Source organism: Pseudomicrostroma glucosiphilum (assembly GCF_003144135.1).
Source record: "Pseudomicrostroma glucosiphilum strain MCA 4718 unplaced genomic scaffold BCV69scaffold_7, whole genome shotgun sequence".
Taxonomy (NCBI): Eukaryota; Fungi; Basidiomycota; class Exobasidiomycetes; order Microstromatales; family Microstromataceae; genus Microstroma; species Microstroma glucosiphilum.
The window spans coordinates 262,359-278,165 of NW_020289919.1; the positions used below are offsets into that span (position 1 = coordinate 262,359).

The 15,807-nt window shown below is 57.4% G+C and overlaps 7 protein-coding genes across 7 annotated transcripts; 3 read left to right on the top strand and 4 right to left on the bottom strand.

The window, feature by feature from the left end:
- Positions 1–23: 23 nt before the first annotated feature.
- Positions 24–2,647, top strand: BCV69DRAFT_282842 (P-loop containing nucleoside triphosphate hydrolase protein; the record flags this gene model as incomplete). Its single annotated transcript, XM_025492492.1, has 1 exon — positions 24–2,647. A coding segment is annotated over exon 1 (2,198 nt), but the record flags the coding sequence as incomplete, so codon positions are not given.
- Positions 2,648–2,694: 47 nt separating this feature from the next.
- Positions 2,695–3,253, bottom strand: BCV69DRAFT_249012 (hypothetical protein; the record flags this gene model as incomplete). Its single annotated transcript, XM_025490321.1, has 2 exons — positions 2,695–3,084; positions 3,185–3,253. Coding segments are annotated over 2 exons (459 nt in total), but the record flags the coding sequence as incomplete, so codon positions are not given.
- A 768-nt stretch (positions 3,254–4,021) lies between these two features.
- Positions 4,022–6,782, bottom strand: BCV69DRAFT_194058 (hypothetical protein). The gene is made up of 2 exons (XM_025489638.1): positions 5,953–6,782; positions 4,022–5,866 (listed from the first exon to the last, which is right to left on the bottom strand). Exons 1-2 carry the CDS (start codon positions 6,626–6,628, stop codon positions 4,503–4,505), a joined length of 2,040 nt encoding a protein of 679 aa, XP_025347782.1. The 5' UTR covers positions 6,629–6,782; the 3' UTR covers positions 4,022–4,502.
- Positions 6,783–7,709: 927 nt separating this feature from the next.
- On the bottom strand, positions 7,710–9,303 carry BCV69DRAFT_282845 (ribosomal protein L4). The gene is made up of 2 exons (XM_025492493.1): positions 9,018–9,303; positions 7,710–8,922 (listed from the first exon to the last, which is right to left on the bottom strand). The coding sequence occupies exons 1-2, from the start codon at positions 9,247–9,249 to the stop codon at positions 7,874–7,876; spliced, it is 1,281 nt and encodes a 426-aa protein (XP_025347783.1). The 5' UTR covers positions 9,250–9,303; the 3' UTR covers positions 7,710–7,873.
- Positions 9,304–9,999: 696 nt separating this feature from the next.
- Positions 10,000–10,406, top strand: BCV69DRAFT_248861 (putative Rpc11-DNA-directed RNA polymerase III subunit C11; the record flags this gene model as incomplete). The annotated part of the gene is made up of 2 exons (XM_025490313.1): positions 10,000–10,270; positions 10,348–10,406. The coding sequence occupies 2 exons, from the start codon at positions 10,000–10,002 to the stop codon at positions 10,404–10,406; spliced, it is 330 nt and encodes a 109-aa protein (XP_025347784.1).
- A 1,070-nt stretch (positions 10,407–11,476) lies between these two features.
- BCV69DRAFT_282847 (hypothetical protein) lies at positions 11,477–13,031 on the bottom strand. Its single transcript, XM_025492494.1, has one exon. It carries the CDS (start codon positions 12,988–12,990, stop codon positions 11,563–11,565), a length of 1,428 nt encoding a protein of 475 aa, XP_025347785.1. The 5' UTR covers positions 12,991–13,031; the 3' UTR covers positions 11,477–11,562.
- A 219-nt stretch (positions 13,032–13,250) lies between these two features.
- Positions 13,251–15,155, top strand: BCV69DRAFT_282848 (hypothetical protein). The gene is made up of 3 exons (XM_025492495.1): positions 13,251–13,763; positions 13,867–14,061; positions 14,330–15,155. The coding sequence occupies exons 1-3, from the start codon at positions 13,365–13,367 to the stop codon at positions 14,954–14,956; spliced, it is 1,221 nt and encodes a 406-aa protein (XP_025347786.1). The 5' UTR covers positions 13,251–13,364; the 3' UTR covers positions 14,957–15,155.
- The last annotated feature ends 652 nt before the right edge of the window (positions 15,156–15,807 follow it).

The following is a 15,807-nucleotide window of genomic DNA, read 5'->3' on the forward strand; positions in this document are numbered from 1 at the left end:
CGAGCCTCACCTTACTTAGCTACCTATCTTGCCTGAATGTCACTCCCCATGCTGCAGTATTGACCCTCCACAAGGCTTATTCGAACAGACTCTCTGGTCTGATACAGAGCTGCCACACTTGCGATGCTCGCGAGGCGGATGCTACCGGCGGCCAGGATGGTCTTGGGCAGGCGGCACTGCCTGATCCTGACCCACTCTCTGCTCCATAGACCTCTCGATCGACGGCGGATGGCAGACTTGCGTACCTTCTCAACCACATCGAGACTCCGAGAGGCAGCTCCTGCGACTGTATTGGCCGAGTCGCCTTTACCACTACCTCCGAGTCCGACTGTCTCACCCGCTGCCTCTGCTGTGCGCCTTCGACCCTACCAAGAGCGCGCAGTCAGTGACTGCTTGACCGCCATCGCCGAGGGCACATCGCGGATCGGTGTCTCTTCCCCAACAGGCTCAGGCAAGACGACGATGTTTACAGAGCTCATTGCTCGTCTGCCAAATCTGCCGAATGTCCACAGTCAGGCCAGCGATCCCGTACTGCACCGGCCTGGAGACCGCGTCCTGATCATCGTAGGCGCTATTGAGCTTGCATTGCAAGCGGCTTCGGCTGTGACGAGGGCGCATCCGCACCTCCACGTCGAGATTGAGCAAGGATCAAAGTACAGGGCAACTGGCACAGCCGACGTGACTGTGGCTACTTATCAGACGCTGACTCGCAGTGAAGATCGGCTGAGCAAGTTTCGCTCCGAGGGTTTGAAGGCGATTATCGTCGACGAGGCGCACCACGCTGCTTCACCCAGCTACATCTCACTGCTCGCCAACTTTGACTCCGAGGTGGGGCTCAGCCGAGATGAGAGGAGAGAGGCACTTGCACAGCAGGCCGCGGCGGTGGCACCCGGTCCCTCGACCTCATTCACTAACACCTCGACGACAGTTCGGCGTCGGATACCCATCATCGGCTTCTCGGCTACATTCTCACGTCATGACGGACTGGCCCTTGGCCGGGTATTCGATCGTATCGTTTACCATCGCGACTTCCTAGAGATGATCGATGAGCAGTGGCTCTGCCCCGTCCGCTTCACCTCCATCCGCTCTAACCTGGACCTGAGCGCCGTCAAGGTCAGCTCGACCTCTGGCGACTTCCTACCCAAATCACTGGCCTCTTTCACCAATATTGCGCCGGTCAACAGGCTCATTGTACGTTCTTGGCTCGACAGAGCTGCCGATCGTCGCAGTACACTCGTCTTCTGCATTGATGTGCAGCACGTCATTGACCTCACTGCCGAATTTCGCGAGGCGGGCATCGATGCTCGCTATTTGCATGGCGGGACCAGCATGAAGGAGCGTAAGCAGCTCCTTGAGGACTTCAAGCAGGGCAAGTACAGAGTCCTTGTCAATTGTGCCATCCTCACAGAAGGCTTTGACTTGCCTCAGATCGATGCGGTCCTCTTGGCTCGTCCGACTCGCTCTCGAAACCTCTTTTCACAGATGATCGGCAGAGGGCTGCGCCTGTCCCCTCAAACGGGCAAAAGAGACTGCCTCATCCTAGACTTGGTGGGCACCATTGAGCGTGGTGTGATCTGTACTCCTACCCTCTTCGGACTCGATCCGGAAGAACAGATTGAGGGCATGTCCCTCGAAGAGCTCAAGGAGCGGGCCGAGGAAGCCAGCCAGCGCGGCGCCAATGTCGCATTGGACGATTGCGACGACCCGACGAGGATCACCTTTGTCGATTATGCCTCTCCGCACGAGCTGCAGAGCGCCGTCAGCCGGAAAATCGGGGACTTCATCTACCGCCTCTCGCCCAACGCATGGGTTGACTGCGGAGCTGGCGTGTACATCTTGGACATCCCTCGTAAAGGCTTCATCCGTGTGCAGAGAGGCGAGCCGATTCTCGAAGGAGACGCGGCAGAGGAGGGCTCGGATACCGAAGAGGACACTCCGTCCTTCACGCCTGCCATGGCCACCTCGACATGGTCTGCGACCTTCACCCCTCAAAACATCGACTACGACGAGGCCGTGGCCACGAGCAACCGTCGCTCTTTCTCCCCCTATCGTCGCGCCATTTCCATTCTAGGCGATGCAGATGCTGAGCAGGCTCCCAGTCTCGAAGCTTGCATCCGCGTTTGCGATACCTATGCTACGAAACACGTCTTGCGCTCTGGACCCATGAATCAATTGTTGCGCAGGGATGCAGAGTGGAGAAAAAAGGCCGCCTCGCCTTCCCAAAAGGCACTGGTGGCCAAGAGACTAGGATTTCAGCCCGACGCCGAGTCCTTTACGAATCTCAAACCCAACAGCAAGGCGGCAACGAATGCAGAGGCAGAAGTGGACGGTATCAGCCCTCATGCCAGTCGTGAGCTGTCCTCGAGGCAGGCAGAGTCCGAGAAGACTCTGTCGGAGCTGACGAGGGGCAAGGCGAGTGAGATTCTCACACGGCTCAAGTTTGGCTTCCGAAAGAGGTGGGAGGGCGAGGTCAAGGCGTACAATCGAGGTGTGAAGGCTAGACTAAAGGAGAGGGAGAGGAGAGAGAAGGAGACGGTCAAGGTGGGAGAGTTGTAGAAGCGCGCAGTAGAGCAGTCCTTCGCACTCAGAGATGATGGAGTCTCGAGAATGATACCCAGAGCAATGCATTTGATATCGATACAGACGGCGCGTTTGCGCAAGGTAATGAAAGTGCGTGTCGAGGTCAGTACCTTCTCAGTCCCAATCGTCACCATCGTCGTCGGCTTTCGCCGAAGGAAAGCCGAGTATGGGCCGACCAGCATTCCGCCGTGACCTCGGCGTCAGGACACCTGTGACAGCCACAATAGGGGGTAGTGAAGAATCGACGTCAGTGAATCTCCTCATACTCCGCACTCCCTCTTGCACCCACTCACCACACATCCCCAATCTCTCCTCCAACACCTCCAATCTAAACCCATCTGTATTTCCCAATTCTTCAAATCCTACAAGTCGATCGCGCGCTGCTCCCTGAACGAAGCAGACGAGGTGTGGGAGAACTTTTACTTGCAGCTTGCGAACGAGAAAGGGTGAGGAGAGAGGAGAGATGCCGATGAAGAGGGTGGTTGGGTGGGCAGAGGCGAGGCGCTGTTGGGCATTGAGCGAGAGAGGGAGCGAGGAAGGGAGTGAGGGAGGAAGAGAGTGAGAGATTCGTCTAGCAGTGAGCTCTCCAGGCCCTGGTCCTCACCTCTAGATGTCCATCCATGATCTTACACCGCGCGAAATCCGGATGACTGAAATGCAGCACCACTCGACTACCCCCTCCTCGTCCTCCTGCACCGCTACCGCTACCGCTACTGTCCGCTTTTGCCGCCTTCTCCAGGAGGGCGATGACCTCCTTTTCTGCGATGAATTTGAGGTAGCGACCTGTGGAGGAATCGGCAAGTCCGAATTGCGATGCGGCACCTCCTCCCCTCCCTTCGGAGAGATCTGTAGCGTCTGCGTCTGTTTCTGCTTCTTCGTCTGAGGAGGAGCTACCTCGCCGCGAGGAGAGGCTGTAGAGGGAGTGAGGCAAACCGAAGGTTCAGAAATCAGCACCGGCATGTCGTCCACCTCTTCTGCACATCGCCTCAGCTCGAGCCCCGAAACAAACGGCCGACCATGAAGGCGGTACTCACTGCTCCCTCAATTCCCTCATCCTCCGCTCACGATATCCTTCCAAATCAAATCCACTCCCAAGCTTCACAGCACCCCCACTCCCGCTCCCGCTCCTGCTGCCGTCTCCACTAGCTAGAAAACCCCTATGCTCAGTCCCTGCATCTTGCCGTAGCTCCTCTCCGGCTCCAGTGCCAAGGTCGAGGTCCAACTCGGCTTCAAGGGCAGCAAAGAGGGCTTCGTCATCTTCTTCAACAACAGGAGCAGCTGAGCTCGAGGTCGAGGTTGATGGGGTGGCCATAGCGAGGGAAAGGAAAGTGAGACCAAAGGTAGAGGGTCTTCTAGTCTTTCTCTCTCTCTTTCTAGGCAGTGCTAATGAGTCCTACAGGTGTACAACGGGAAAGAGTACTCCACCCACTATTCCCCAGAGTGTCACTTGTGCGCCTTGTGCGCTTCTCCACTCGTCTCGCTCGCCTTTCCGTTAGACTGGGCTAGTTTACTGACGCGCGCTCCTCTACGCGAGTTGATCCTTTCTCTCCCAACAACAGCATAGAACTGACTGGGTCTGACCACCGGCCACGATCACAACCACGACCACGACCACCAGTACAATCTTCTCACATCATGTCACGTCATATCATGTCATTGCTGCGAAGGGAAGAAAGGTAGAAGATAGATCAAGACGAGGAGAGCCAGAAGGGCTTGACGTGCGTCGGGTGGGCTGGGCGGACATGGACAAGGTCGCGCGGTGAAGGGGATGCATACAAATGGTAGACGAGCGGAAGGTGGTGATAGAGTACTTGAGGAAGCTAGCCGAGGTGGATGATCAATGCGAGGCGATAGTGGAAGCTCCGTAAAGGCTCATGACCTAGCCTGGGTGGATGGACCATCTTGACCCTGTCACCCCAACTTTAGTATCCAGGCGTCCTCTCACCGCTCTTTCCCTTTCTGCCAAATCGCCCAAACAAGCTGCCACTCCTTCCCAATCCAGGATTGGCTCCCGAGTCTTGCCCAGCCAGGGGTGTCCTAGCCTGGTTCCTCTCCGAAGGACTGAGGTAGCCACTGCCAGGTTGCGCAGAGGCGGAAAAGTACCCAGTGTCGGCAGCGGCAGCCCCGACGTTGTCGCCCTCGCCCGTACCTCCCACACCAGGGTACCGAGCGCTCGCGGATCGGGGAGCATCGTTGTAGCCCGTCGCGGCGTCAAAGTAGCGTGCCTGTTCCTCCTTGGTAGCCCTCCTGGTTCCATTCCTCGCTAGACCACTGGAAGCAGCAGCGCCGTTACCACTGGAAGACCCGGCGCCCAGGTTGGGACTGGTAAGGCTGGACCAGTCTCGCCCACTGCTAGCAGATCGCGGACCTTCGACGGGACTGGAAGGACCGCCGCGGTGAGAATTAGGCCCATACCTCTTGCTGGCGGCCCGGCTGCTCATTTCCACCTGATCGTTGTCGACGGGGGGAGGCACATTGGGATTCTGACGAGCAGACTTAATGCGGCGAAGCAGAGACTTGTTCCTCTTGGGGCCCGATGCGCCTGTTCCGTCATTTTCCATTCGGTCGTAATCCGGCTCTGGGAAGGGGGAGACGCCGGCAATCTCCTGGCTTGGTGAAGCGAAGCCCTCGGCGGCGCGACGCTTCTCTTCAGCAGTCTGACCCGTCATGAGTGTCTCCATGTCCAGAACGGAGCTGGTGGCAGACGAGTGTCCATCACGGCTGCCCCTGGGATCGTATGGGCCCAGATAAGCGCCGCCGCCTGCTCCACGAGATCCTCCGTTGGCCTTTCCTACCTTCTTGCCGCCCTTGCCACGAGGACTCGACTTGGGCGCGGCAAAGTCTTGCCAGGGCTCGTCATCTTGAACACCCCACATGGCAGCCATGGCCGAGTTGGGCTTGACCGCACTTGCATTTCTTCCGTATCCTCTATCGTGACCATCGGCATCTGACGCCGTGGTAACGCTAGCGTTGTCGTGCGTGCTATCAGAAGGGGCGTACTGTTGCCGACTAGAGGGCAGGCGTGTAGGCTGGTTGCCTGAGGCATCGAATGGCAGGCTTGCCACCACCGGCAGAGAATCGTTGCGCTTCCTACCCGGTCGGGCTTTGCCTCCAGTCTCGGATACAACTCGGGTAGCGGCAGGGCGACGAGATCCGCTGCCAGCACCGTCACTGATCGACAAGCCTGTCATCGGATCAGTGTTGGGGTCAAAAGCCTTGACAGGGGCTCTCTGCGAGCTGTTGGCATGAGGAGTGCAGGCATCATACGGCGAGTCGTGATGAAAGACTGAAGAAGAAGAGAGGCAGATCGAGTCAGAGAACCCGGCCCTGAAACTGATCAGCGCAACCGCCCCTCGTTGCAGTGCTACTCACGACTGCTTCCATGGATACCGCTGGCGTCCAGCTTGTCGATGACGTCCATCCTGCTACCACCAATGGTGTTTGACCTGCTCAGTTGTCCAGCCCTCTGAGCCTTATCTCTCCTCTTGGCCTCTTTCTCCTCTGCAGTCTGCCTTTTGAAGGCGCTTGCGAATTTGCCAACCATGCCACTTCTGGAAGCCGACAGATGTTCATTGTCAAAGGAGGTGGTACGTCCTTTTGAGGGCACCGGAGGCGGTACGCCATTGTTCAAGGGGTCATTGTGGGAGGCTACGTTGCCGGAAGAAGGCAGGGAGGAGAGGGGAGGTTCAGCCGTCGTCATTGGTACTGCTCCTGCATATGAGGTGGAGTGGGACAGTTCTGGTGGCGAGTAGGCTGCGCCTCGGCGGTTGGAACGCGGTCGGTTGTCGTCGGAGGATATCTCCACGACGTCTGACAGGGCAGCGAGGACATTGTCCTGTGTACGACGGGACCGGTGTGCCGGCCGAGAGGATCGGACGGCAGTAGCTGGAATGGAAAACAAGCACAGCAACGAGACGAAGCCGGCAGCGTCGGAAGAAATAGGAGAGGAGGGAGCAGGGTCGGGGGACACCACGTCAGATGAACAGCCCATAAGAGACACGACGTCGATGCACATCAGTGCACCACGGGCCATCGGACGTTGGCCCATCGCTGACGAGAGGCCAGGCAGGACGACGCAGCGCTTGGCTGGCCCTCCTTGCCGATCGCTCTACTTGCCAACGTAGCATCGGAACCGAGAGGAATGGAGTGATGCAACGGCTTGACGCAGATATTGGACGAGAGCCGTTGGTCGAGGCTTTTCTTACTCACACATTGTGCGTCTTCTTCTCTTGAGCAGACGTGGCTAGAGGTCCTGTGATGCGCCGTGGGTCGTGGAGAGCTTGACTGGAGGGATGTGACTGTGGGTATGCGTACTTGGGAGATGTGTTTGCGCGTCGGAATGCTGGTATGGACAGAGAGACAGACGAAGGTGGAGCCAAAGGGTCGATGTTGTGTTGGGTGTGATGGAATGTGAAGCTTGGACGGCAGCTGGGCAAGACCGGGCTAATTTCACTTAGGCTAATCCAACACGGGTGTAGATTTGCGGAGCTATGGCCTGACGAGTGCTTGTGTGATGATGTGCGAATGGATGGGTGCCGTCTTGGGTGTGCGGAGCTGTGTGTGTGTGTGTGTTGCGAGGTCAGGTCAATGCCAAGTCCTTGCGAGTGACTAAGATGCCGCCCTGGGGAGGCGGGGGGTAATCTGGCCTTGTTGTGTCAGGCACGAGGGCCAGGCGTTGCTGTCGCGCGGCAAGTTGCAGTGGTCTCTCAAGGGCGCTCAGGAACGACTGACGCAAAGATGCCAGTCTCAAGGAGATGATCAAGGGAAAGTTTGGTGAGGATGGTGAGGTGAGGTGAAGAAGGAGGACCAGCAGCAGCAGCAGCAGCAGCAGCAGCAGCAGGTGATCGATCCTGGGCGGGTGGACGAGGCTCGTGCAAGAGGCCCACGGGGGCAAGGCCCACCACCACGGCCCACCAGCGCAGCGGGACGGAGGCGACTCAGTGCCCAGGTGCCAGGCGCGGGGACGAGACGAGGCCACGCGCATCACCCACTCCCGCCGGCGCTGATTGTCTCACCTCCCTGGCCTCACCCGCCGGCGGAGCGATCGATGCAAGGCCAGCCGTCCTCCTCGGCACAGAAGCCCTCGCACCCACTCTCTCCCTCCCTCACTCACACGGGCCTACCCAGAGAGATCGGCAAATTATTACGCCCCGATGGCAGCACACTCGCGAGTGGCGTCAAAGGCACCGTGAATCATTGACAATTGGCTCCCGCTCACACCACCCCCAAAGACACACGGGCCAAGCTATGCAACCCATATTGATCCACTCCTTGGGCCAGACGCTACAGAGGCTCACTTCCTTTGCTCCCCCGAAGTAGTCGGCAGCTCCCTCGGCACCTCTTCCGTGATGCCTTCCACTCCCTCTGCGTCCGCCTCCTCCTTTGCCAACCTCTCTAGCTCGTCCAGCGAGGGTTGCTCCCCTTCCTCCTGGGGCACTCCGCCCAGCTCAGCCTCTGATCCCTCTTCACCCTCTTCGACGTGGAAGATGCTACCTCCTAGCTTCTCCTCCAGCCACTCCACAGCTCCCAGATCCAGCACAGTGTTCTTGCGCTTGATCACCTCGTACGCTGGGAGCTCTCCCGGCTTCTTCTTGTCCGTGACCTTCTTTGCTTCTTGCCTCGCTTCTTCAGTCAGAAGATCCAGGCGAATCATTTCGGTATTGGGAATGTTCGCCAGGGCAATGGCAAAGTTCTGCACGTCGCGCCCGTGTGCGTCCAGCTGCTCGGGTGTGTAGATTGGATCCAGAGCTGACGGTCGACCAATTCTTTGCCGAATACCCATCTTCTGCGCTGATTGAGGAGAACGAGGCGCCGTCAGGAAGAGGGTGTCCTCCCAACCCCGAGAGCCCAGAGCTCGACGCAGCGTGCCTGTCACGCGGGGTGGTGCGTCCCAGTACAGCGATGGGATGACGTGAAGCTTTCCTTCCCTCCACCGAGCGCTCAGTGCGCTTCTCAACGCCAATTCCCTCACTCGTCGTGGCAGCTCAGTCGCAAAGTCCCTAGGCTTTGGTCCATGGGCCACTCCACCTCCTCTCAGAAGCGGGTTGCCGCGTGAGCCCAATCGAGCATTACCAGTACCCTTCTGAGGGCGAATCTTCCTTGTGGAATAGTTGACCTCACCACGAGTCTTTGTGCTAGCTGTACCGCTGCGGAGAGAGTCCAGGTGGTATACAATGGCAGAGTGAAGAATATCTCTACGCGGGGTAGTGCCAAAGACGTGAGCAGAGAGGGGCACGTACTGCTGCGATTCCGAGGTGGAAGCGGCAGGCTGCTTCGTGGACGGATGCAGATGCCTCAGCTTCGTGTAGACTCTTGTCTGGTCCTGAGCCGGTGAAAAGGAGGCTACGAAGAGGCAGTAGGTAAGATGAGTGAATAGGTCAGAACGCTGCCGTCATCACTTGTCCATTCGCGCAACAAGACCGGAGTACGATGCTCACCTTGACCGGCTGCGAAGGCCTGAGCGAGATCAGAGACAGACAGACCGCCTTGCTGAGTACTGCTCTGACCAGGTGGAAACATTCCAAATGTCTGCGATTGATTCTGTCCTGAGGCATTGTCGGCGGGATCGAGGGGCGTAGAACCGTGCAGCTGTCTGGCAGCAGCTGGTAGCCTCGACGTGCTAGCCACTGCCTGCCTGAGCTGACCGCCTACTCGTAAAACGTTCTTCATCGTGGACGTGTGATGATCGTGATAGTGGAGTGATCTCTGGAGGATGGCGGATGATGAGCGGATCAAGGTGGATCTTCTTGGCTGCCTCTGCTTCCTGCACTTTTCCGAAAGACGCTGCGCGCACGGCGGACACTTTTTGGCAAAACGTCCAAGCGGACGCCTGGCTACTCACATCTTCTTCCCTCCGCGTCTTCGCCCACAACGATGCCTTGATCCTTGCTTCTCCCGCCCTCGTACAATTGTGCTTGTGCGGAGGAGTTTTCGTTCAGCAGAGGTGAGTACTTGCTACCTGTTCTCCCACTCCCACATCGGCAATGACGATGGCGCATCGAGGCCTTTGCTTAAGCACTGGCTGCGCTTCCTTCATAACTGGCACCTCTTAATTGCTAGTCCTCCCTTTGAGTCGCCATGGCGCCTGACAAAGTGCTGTATTGGCTCAAGGGGTAGGCCGATGCTTTCAACTCGTTTTTCTGAGCCGTCTCTCGTGACCAATATCGTTGCATTTTGACGAACAAGAAGGCTTACACTCCTTTGTTTCGTATATCTGCCTTAGATCTCTACAGAAGATCGTCAGACACATCTACATGTAGGCAGGTCTACACGGTGACTGATAGGCCCAACAGCTATCGTCTTCGACCAATCAGACGAAACATCAGCCTCTAGTGACGCGCCTGTCGAGGTCCTATTACTCTTGCCTCCTCCATAGCGAACGGGCTCACACGTCTTCCTCGCTGCAGGCTCTACGACAAGATGCTCTTCTGTCCGACCTGCGCGAATATCCTCCTCATTGGACATGATGATTCTGGTCGGAATGAATGGGTTTGTCCTACCTGCCCTTATCACTTTCCCATCACGAAGCAGATCACAAAGAGGACACAACTTCGCAGGAAGGAAGTGGACGACGTGATGGGTGGAGAGGATAGCTGGAAGAACGTAGACTCCACGGACACGCCCTGCCCGAAGTGCGAGAATCCGAGAGCGTTCTTCATGCAGCTGCAGATTCGATCAGCCGACGAGCCTAGTGAGTCAAAGAGCGTCTCTCAGACAACCATCCCTGTGTCAGTGTACTGACAACGAACCGCGCCCCTTTTCCACCAGTGACGACCTTCTACCGATGTACAGATGCCAAGTGTGCAAATCAATGGAAAGAGGGATGATACCCAATTGTCACGCCGCACATACGCCGCAGATCTGAAGTATGGTAGGTACTGCGTTTGAGAGTGTCGCCGCTTTCCACTCCAACCCCCCTCTGCGTCCCTTGCCTCTCCTCCCACATTCTCTCCTCGAACACTGCCCCATGCCCGATCCACCCCTCCCCCACCACCACCTTCTACGGCAGGTCTTAAGAGCACTGCTCCTCGAATTCTCTCTTCGGAGAGGATTCGCATCGTGGTCAGCGTTTGTGTCATTTCTGCCAACAAAGAAACCATCGTACGACTTCACATCGTGCGCCTCTCACTTCTTCCCTTGCTTCTCTCCCTTCCTCCTCCTCTCTTTCTCTCTTTGAGGGGAAGCGATGGAGGTTGAACTGAGAGGACCCGGAGGAGAGAGGAACCCTCGCCATCTTCCACTTTTTTCTCTTGACTCTTTCTTCCACTTGGGACTCAGGGGAGGGTCGGCTTGAACAAGGCTGTCCTTCTTCGCTGTCCGGACAGGGTTCTCGGGAGGGTCCAAAGGAGGGTGAGCTTACGGCGGGAGATCGGGTAGGGGTTCAGAGGTAGATTGGGAGTGAGTGGGGGGGGGTAGAGGATCAAGCTCGGCCTGGATAACGGGGCGCACTTGGTTCTTCTCCTCCTCCTTTCCTCTTCAGTCTGCCTCTTTCCCACCTTCTTTAAACTCGTCGGAACTCCCTTTGCCTGAAGTCCCGCTATTCACGAGGAGTCCTGATCTTGGAAAGAAGGAAAGGAGGAGATTGGCTGAAAAATTCGTAGGGTGACATTTCCTTGACCAGATACACCAAAAGTCTACACTGCTCCTTTTCTTTGAACATGACATTGAATTGCATTGGATTAGTAATACTACCCCGCTTTATTCCTCCTCCCCAAGCCGGCCTCTCGGCACTTGTGCTCCGCTCCCATTGTGACTCGTGCTCCGGGTGAGTGTCCCGGAGATGGATGTGGGGAGTGGGAGCGAGCATATCGACAAATAGTCCCTCTTCACCACCTGCGCACGCATTTGCAGAAATACAAACACTCGCACAAACACCGACGATGATCGCTACTTTGTCTCACAGCTCCACTCTATTACTATTGCTCTTCTTGCTACGTTTACAAGTACAAATGGAAGAAAAGGTGCCTCTCTGGGCAGGGGAAATCAAGCCGTCTTCTGTCGCTTCTTTTCCTTCCTTTCCTTCTTCTTCTCCTTCTTCTCCTTCTGCTCTGCCGCCGTGATTTCTCCAGCTGACTCCATGCTGGACTTCACTTCCTTTGGATCGGATTCAGACTTGTCCTTCTTGTTCTTCTTGCTCTCGCTCTCCTTTGAAGGTGAAACGGACTTGTCGCTCTCGTTCTTCTTGGTGTCGGTCTGGCTCTTCTTAGACTTCGTCGGCTTGTCGCTATCCGTGGTGCTGACTGCCTCGGCTGGGGCTGCTGCTGCTGCCGGTGCCGGTGTCGCCGATGTCGCTGCTCCCTTTTGCTTCTTCTCCTTCTTGTTCGCCTTCTTGTCCTTGCGCGGAGACTTGTCTCCAGCAGGCGGAATGGTCTGACCACTGGTAGATGACCCAGCCTTCTTACCCGCTTCAGCAGCGGGAGTAGCGGCAGCGGCATCAGTATCTCCTCCTGCCCCCTTTTCAGCAGCTTGCTTCTCTCTCCGCCTGGCATCTTTCCCAGCCTTCCATGCTTTGCGATGTGCCTTCTTTCGCTCTCGCCTTGCAATGGCCTTCTCCGAGGCCGTACGAGTGGTAGTAGTTGAAGAAGTAGAAGTAGACGGCGTTCCCTCGAGCTGCTTGTCCTCTGTGGTCTTTGGCTGCCGACTCTGCCTCCTCGCCTTTTTCGCTTTGGGCTCTCCCGATCCACTGACTTTTGCCTCTGTCTCTGCCTTTTGCACCCTCTTCACCTCGTCCTCGACCTCTTTGACAATTCCCCTAGGGTCTGCTCCTCCTTGACTCCACTCATTTGTCCTCTCCACCTCGCTCAGCTTTGCCTCGACGTAACGCTTGTACCGATTGTATCTCCTCAGGTGTCCCTTGGCATTGGAGTGGACTTCGACGCTGGTGTCTGTCTTGAGTTGGGAGAGGGGACAGACGAGGCAGGTGATCCATGGGACGCCGGCCTTGGAGGGGGAGAGGGGGGAGAGGTAGAAGGGGGACTCGAGAGATTGAGAAATGGAGAGAGGTGGTATGGAGAGGTCTATCGGAGCTTCGTCATCATCCGAGGAATCAGAAGCATCCTCGTCGTCCTCGTCTTCTTGACTGCCAGATGACTGGTCCTCTTCGTCCTCATCGTCGTCCTGAGGAGCGGCCCTCTTCTTGCCATTGCCCTTGTGCAGCGGCTGTTGACTGCTGGCCTTGACTAGACCGGAAGCTTCCACTTCTGCCGCTTCTTCCATTTCTTCTGACTCCGAGTCCGAGTCCGAGTCTGAATCCGACTGGGCTTGGTCTACCTCGTCTTCGCTGCCGCTTTCGTCGCTACTGTCCTCGTCTTCGTCGAGGAGGGCCTCTGGAGGAGCATCTGCGCTGACGTCGATGCCATTTGCGATGTCCTTGTCCCTCTTGCGGTTGAACTTGGTGAGTCGCTTGAACATCCTTGAGCGTGGACCTGGAGAGGGGGGGGGGGGGAGCTGGTAGACTACGATGTGCGTCGTCAAGGTGTGTGTGGCCAGGAATCAGAAGGAAGCCTCTTGTCTGCGCCTCTTTCCGTCGAGGCTCGCACTCGTTGCAATCGAAATTTTGGCGGAGCGGGCGGAGAGTCTCCACTGCCTCGGCTGCACTGCACTCGCACCACTCCAGCCACCGCGCAGCCCACGAAGAAGTCGACGCTCACAGCCAGACGACCCACTTTTACAAAGACAGGCGGTCCACACCAGCTACGACGACGACGACGACGACGACGACGACCAACAGGACACGCGGATAGCACCCACCTCCTCATTCGCTACTACTCGGCAAGCTACCAGCCATGTCCAGCTCCACCCTCTCCCGTCGCCTGGCTCAGCTGGCCATCGCACCTCACGCCGCCTCTTCCTCTCGCTCCCTCTCGATCAGCCTACCCCGCTTGGCTGAAGCATCGTCATCTACCACAACCGCACCCTCTGGCTCCTCTGCTCCCCCTTCGCAGTCAAGTGAGCGACCGCAAAGATCCACCAGCAGTGCCGGACGTGGCAGGACTGGTCCCTCATCCCGGGGAGGGCCTGGAGCAGGCGATCGTGGATCTCGGCAAGGCGGCAGCGGCGGTGGAAGGACAAGGAGGCCACCTGCCAATAGGTCACTACCACCCTTTCCCGAATGGTTCGCAAAGCAAGGAAGGGAACAGTATGCCAACGCCACTGGAAAGGGACCATTCTGGATTGGCAACACTGTGAGTCTGACATGTGGTCTGCTACTGCCCAATTCAGAGCCGTCAAGATGTAGAACTCACCCTCATACTCACCCTCATGTCTCTGCTCTTCCGCTATCCTCAGCCATTCCCTCTCAACCCCTCCTTCAATCCTCCTGCTCCTGTAGCTCAGAAGGTCCGCGATGAGATGTGGAAGATGCACAGCGAAAATCCTAAGAGGTGGACAGTGAGGAACCTTTCGGGCCTCTTTGGCCAGACAATGGAGAGAACTCAGGCCATTCTCCGACTCAAAGCACTGGAAGGAGAGCTTCAGCAAGAGGTGAGTCGGCCGCACAGCATCGAAGAGGATACAGCGGTCTGGTGGAATGCAACGAGGACGAGAGGTCATCATGATGAGTAAAACACAAAAAATTCGATTAGTCTTGAAGACACAACCATGGTTAGAATACGTATACAATTCGCTGAACACACAGACGGCAACGAGGGATGGAGCATGGAGGACCGCTGCAATCTGCAGAGGAAGAGCTGGTTACATCAGAGGCGAGCCATTGTACTGACTCTTCACCCGCCTCATCCTGCCATCACAGTCTGTCCCTCTGCAAATTTCTTTTCAATCCAACATGGAGCGCCTCCTCGGCTCAGAAGTGAACCTACCGCGTCCCTCGCAAGACCCCAAGAGACCCGACGACCTACAACGGCCCTACGGCGGGTCAGAAGCCTCCCCCGCCCCGCCCCGCGAAGGTGTAGCCAACCTAGAGGCCCGTGGCCCGCTAGCAGAGGAGGTGCGAGAGGAGGACGTCCGAGCCCAGGCCGCCGTGGCAGGTGGAGACGAGGGTGCCGTCGAGCTCAGCCAGTCTGCTCTGGGCGAAGAGCTACAGGCCCAAAAGGAGGAGAACCTCCGTCGACTCACCCTCCTCCCCTCCGGCGAGCCCGACGGGAAGCTCCGCACCAGCGGAGCGGCCGCTTCGTACCTTGGTGCAGGCGCCGAGCTCAAGCCGGAGCGCACCGCTCTGCGTATTGTGGACTTGGGAGCAAAAGCAAAAGATCCTGATGCTTCAGTGTATTCAAAGACGGGAACGATGAAGAAGAATCGGAGAAAGGCGGCAAATAGGAAGAGGGCGACGGAGAAGAAGAGGGTGTTGAGGGAGGCGGCGGCTGCGGCTGCGGCTAGTACGACGACTGGTACGACTGCTCCTCCCAGGGGTAGTGCGTAGACGCAGGTTGCAAATGAGAGCAGTGAAAGTGCTTGGAGGGTGCACGGGAAGTCGAGTGTCTGTACAGGCGCACTGTTCAATGCATATCACGACATGAAGTAGTCAAGGAGCCATATCACAGCCATGCCATGCCATGCCATGCTATGCCATTAGAGCAACATCAGACTCCTGAATCCCTGGTATACAAAAGACATCCACGTCCACGCAATTTCGCAATCATCAGCCATCCTCTCCGCGGCTTGTCTTCCCTCTCTTTCTCTCTCTCTCTCCTCTCAGCCTCCACTCCCTCCCGCACTCCCAACCTCACTGACCCTAATATCAGGAATTGCCCCCTCTCGAATCCCCACTCCAGTCCTCTGTCTCAAGTGACGTGCAGCACCTCCCGACCTCCCTCCTCCTCCTTCTGTTTCTCCCACATTCGGACCTACACCCATGCCTAGACTCAAGCCAAGGCCGCGCGTCTCTTCGTGAGAGGTGACGACGACAGATGAAGGGGCCTCGATGCTCTCTCCGACTCCTGCTCCTGCTCCGGCAGCAGCAGCTGCGCCTGCGCCTGCGCCTGTCGAGTCCTCCTTCTTCTTGTGTTTGTCGTTCCTCCCGCCGCCGCCGCCGCCGCGAGGGGAAAGAGATGTGAAGCCCAGCCCAAAGGGTCCTGCTCTTCCAGCGGCCCTGTTCCGCGTCTTTACAGGCGATGTGCGTGGAGTGATGGTCCCTAGGAGACCGACGAGAATTTGTCCCTCGCTCCCGTCGTCGTCGTCATCGCCGTTGTTTCCGTCTCCATCGTCGGCTCCATCTTGCCGCCTTGCCCCACTTCCCGCCGCGCCGATGCCAATCGGAGGACTTCCCGGACA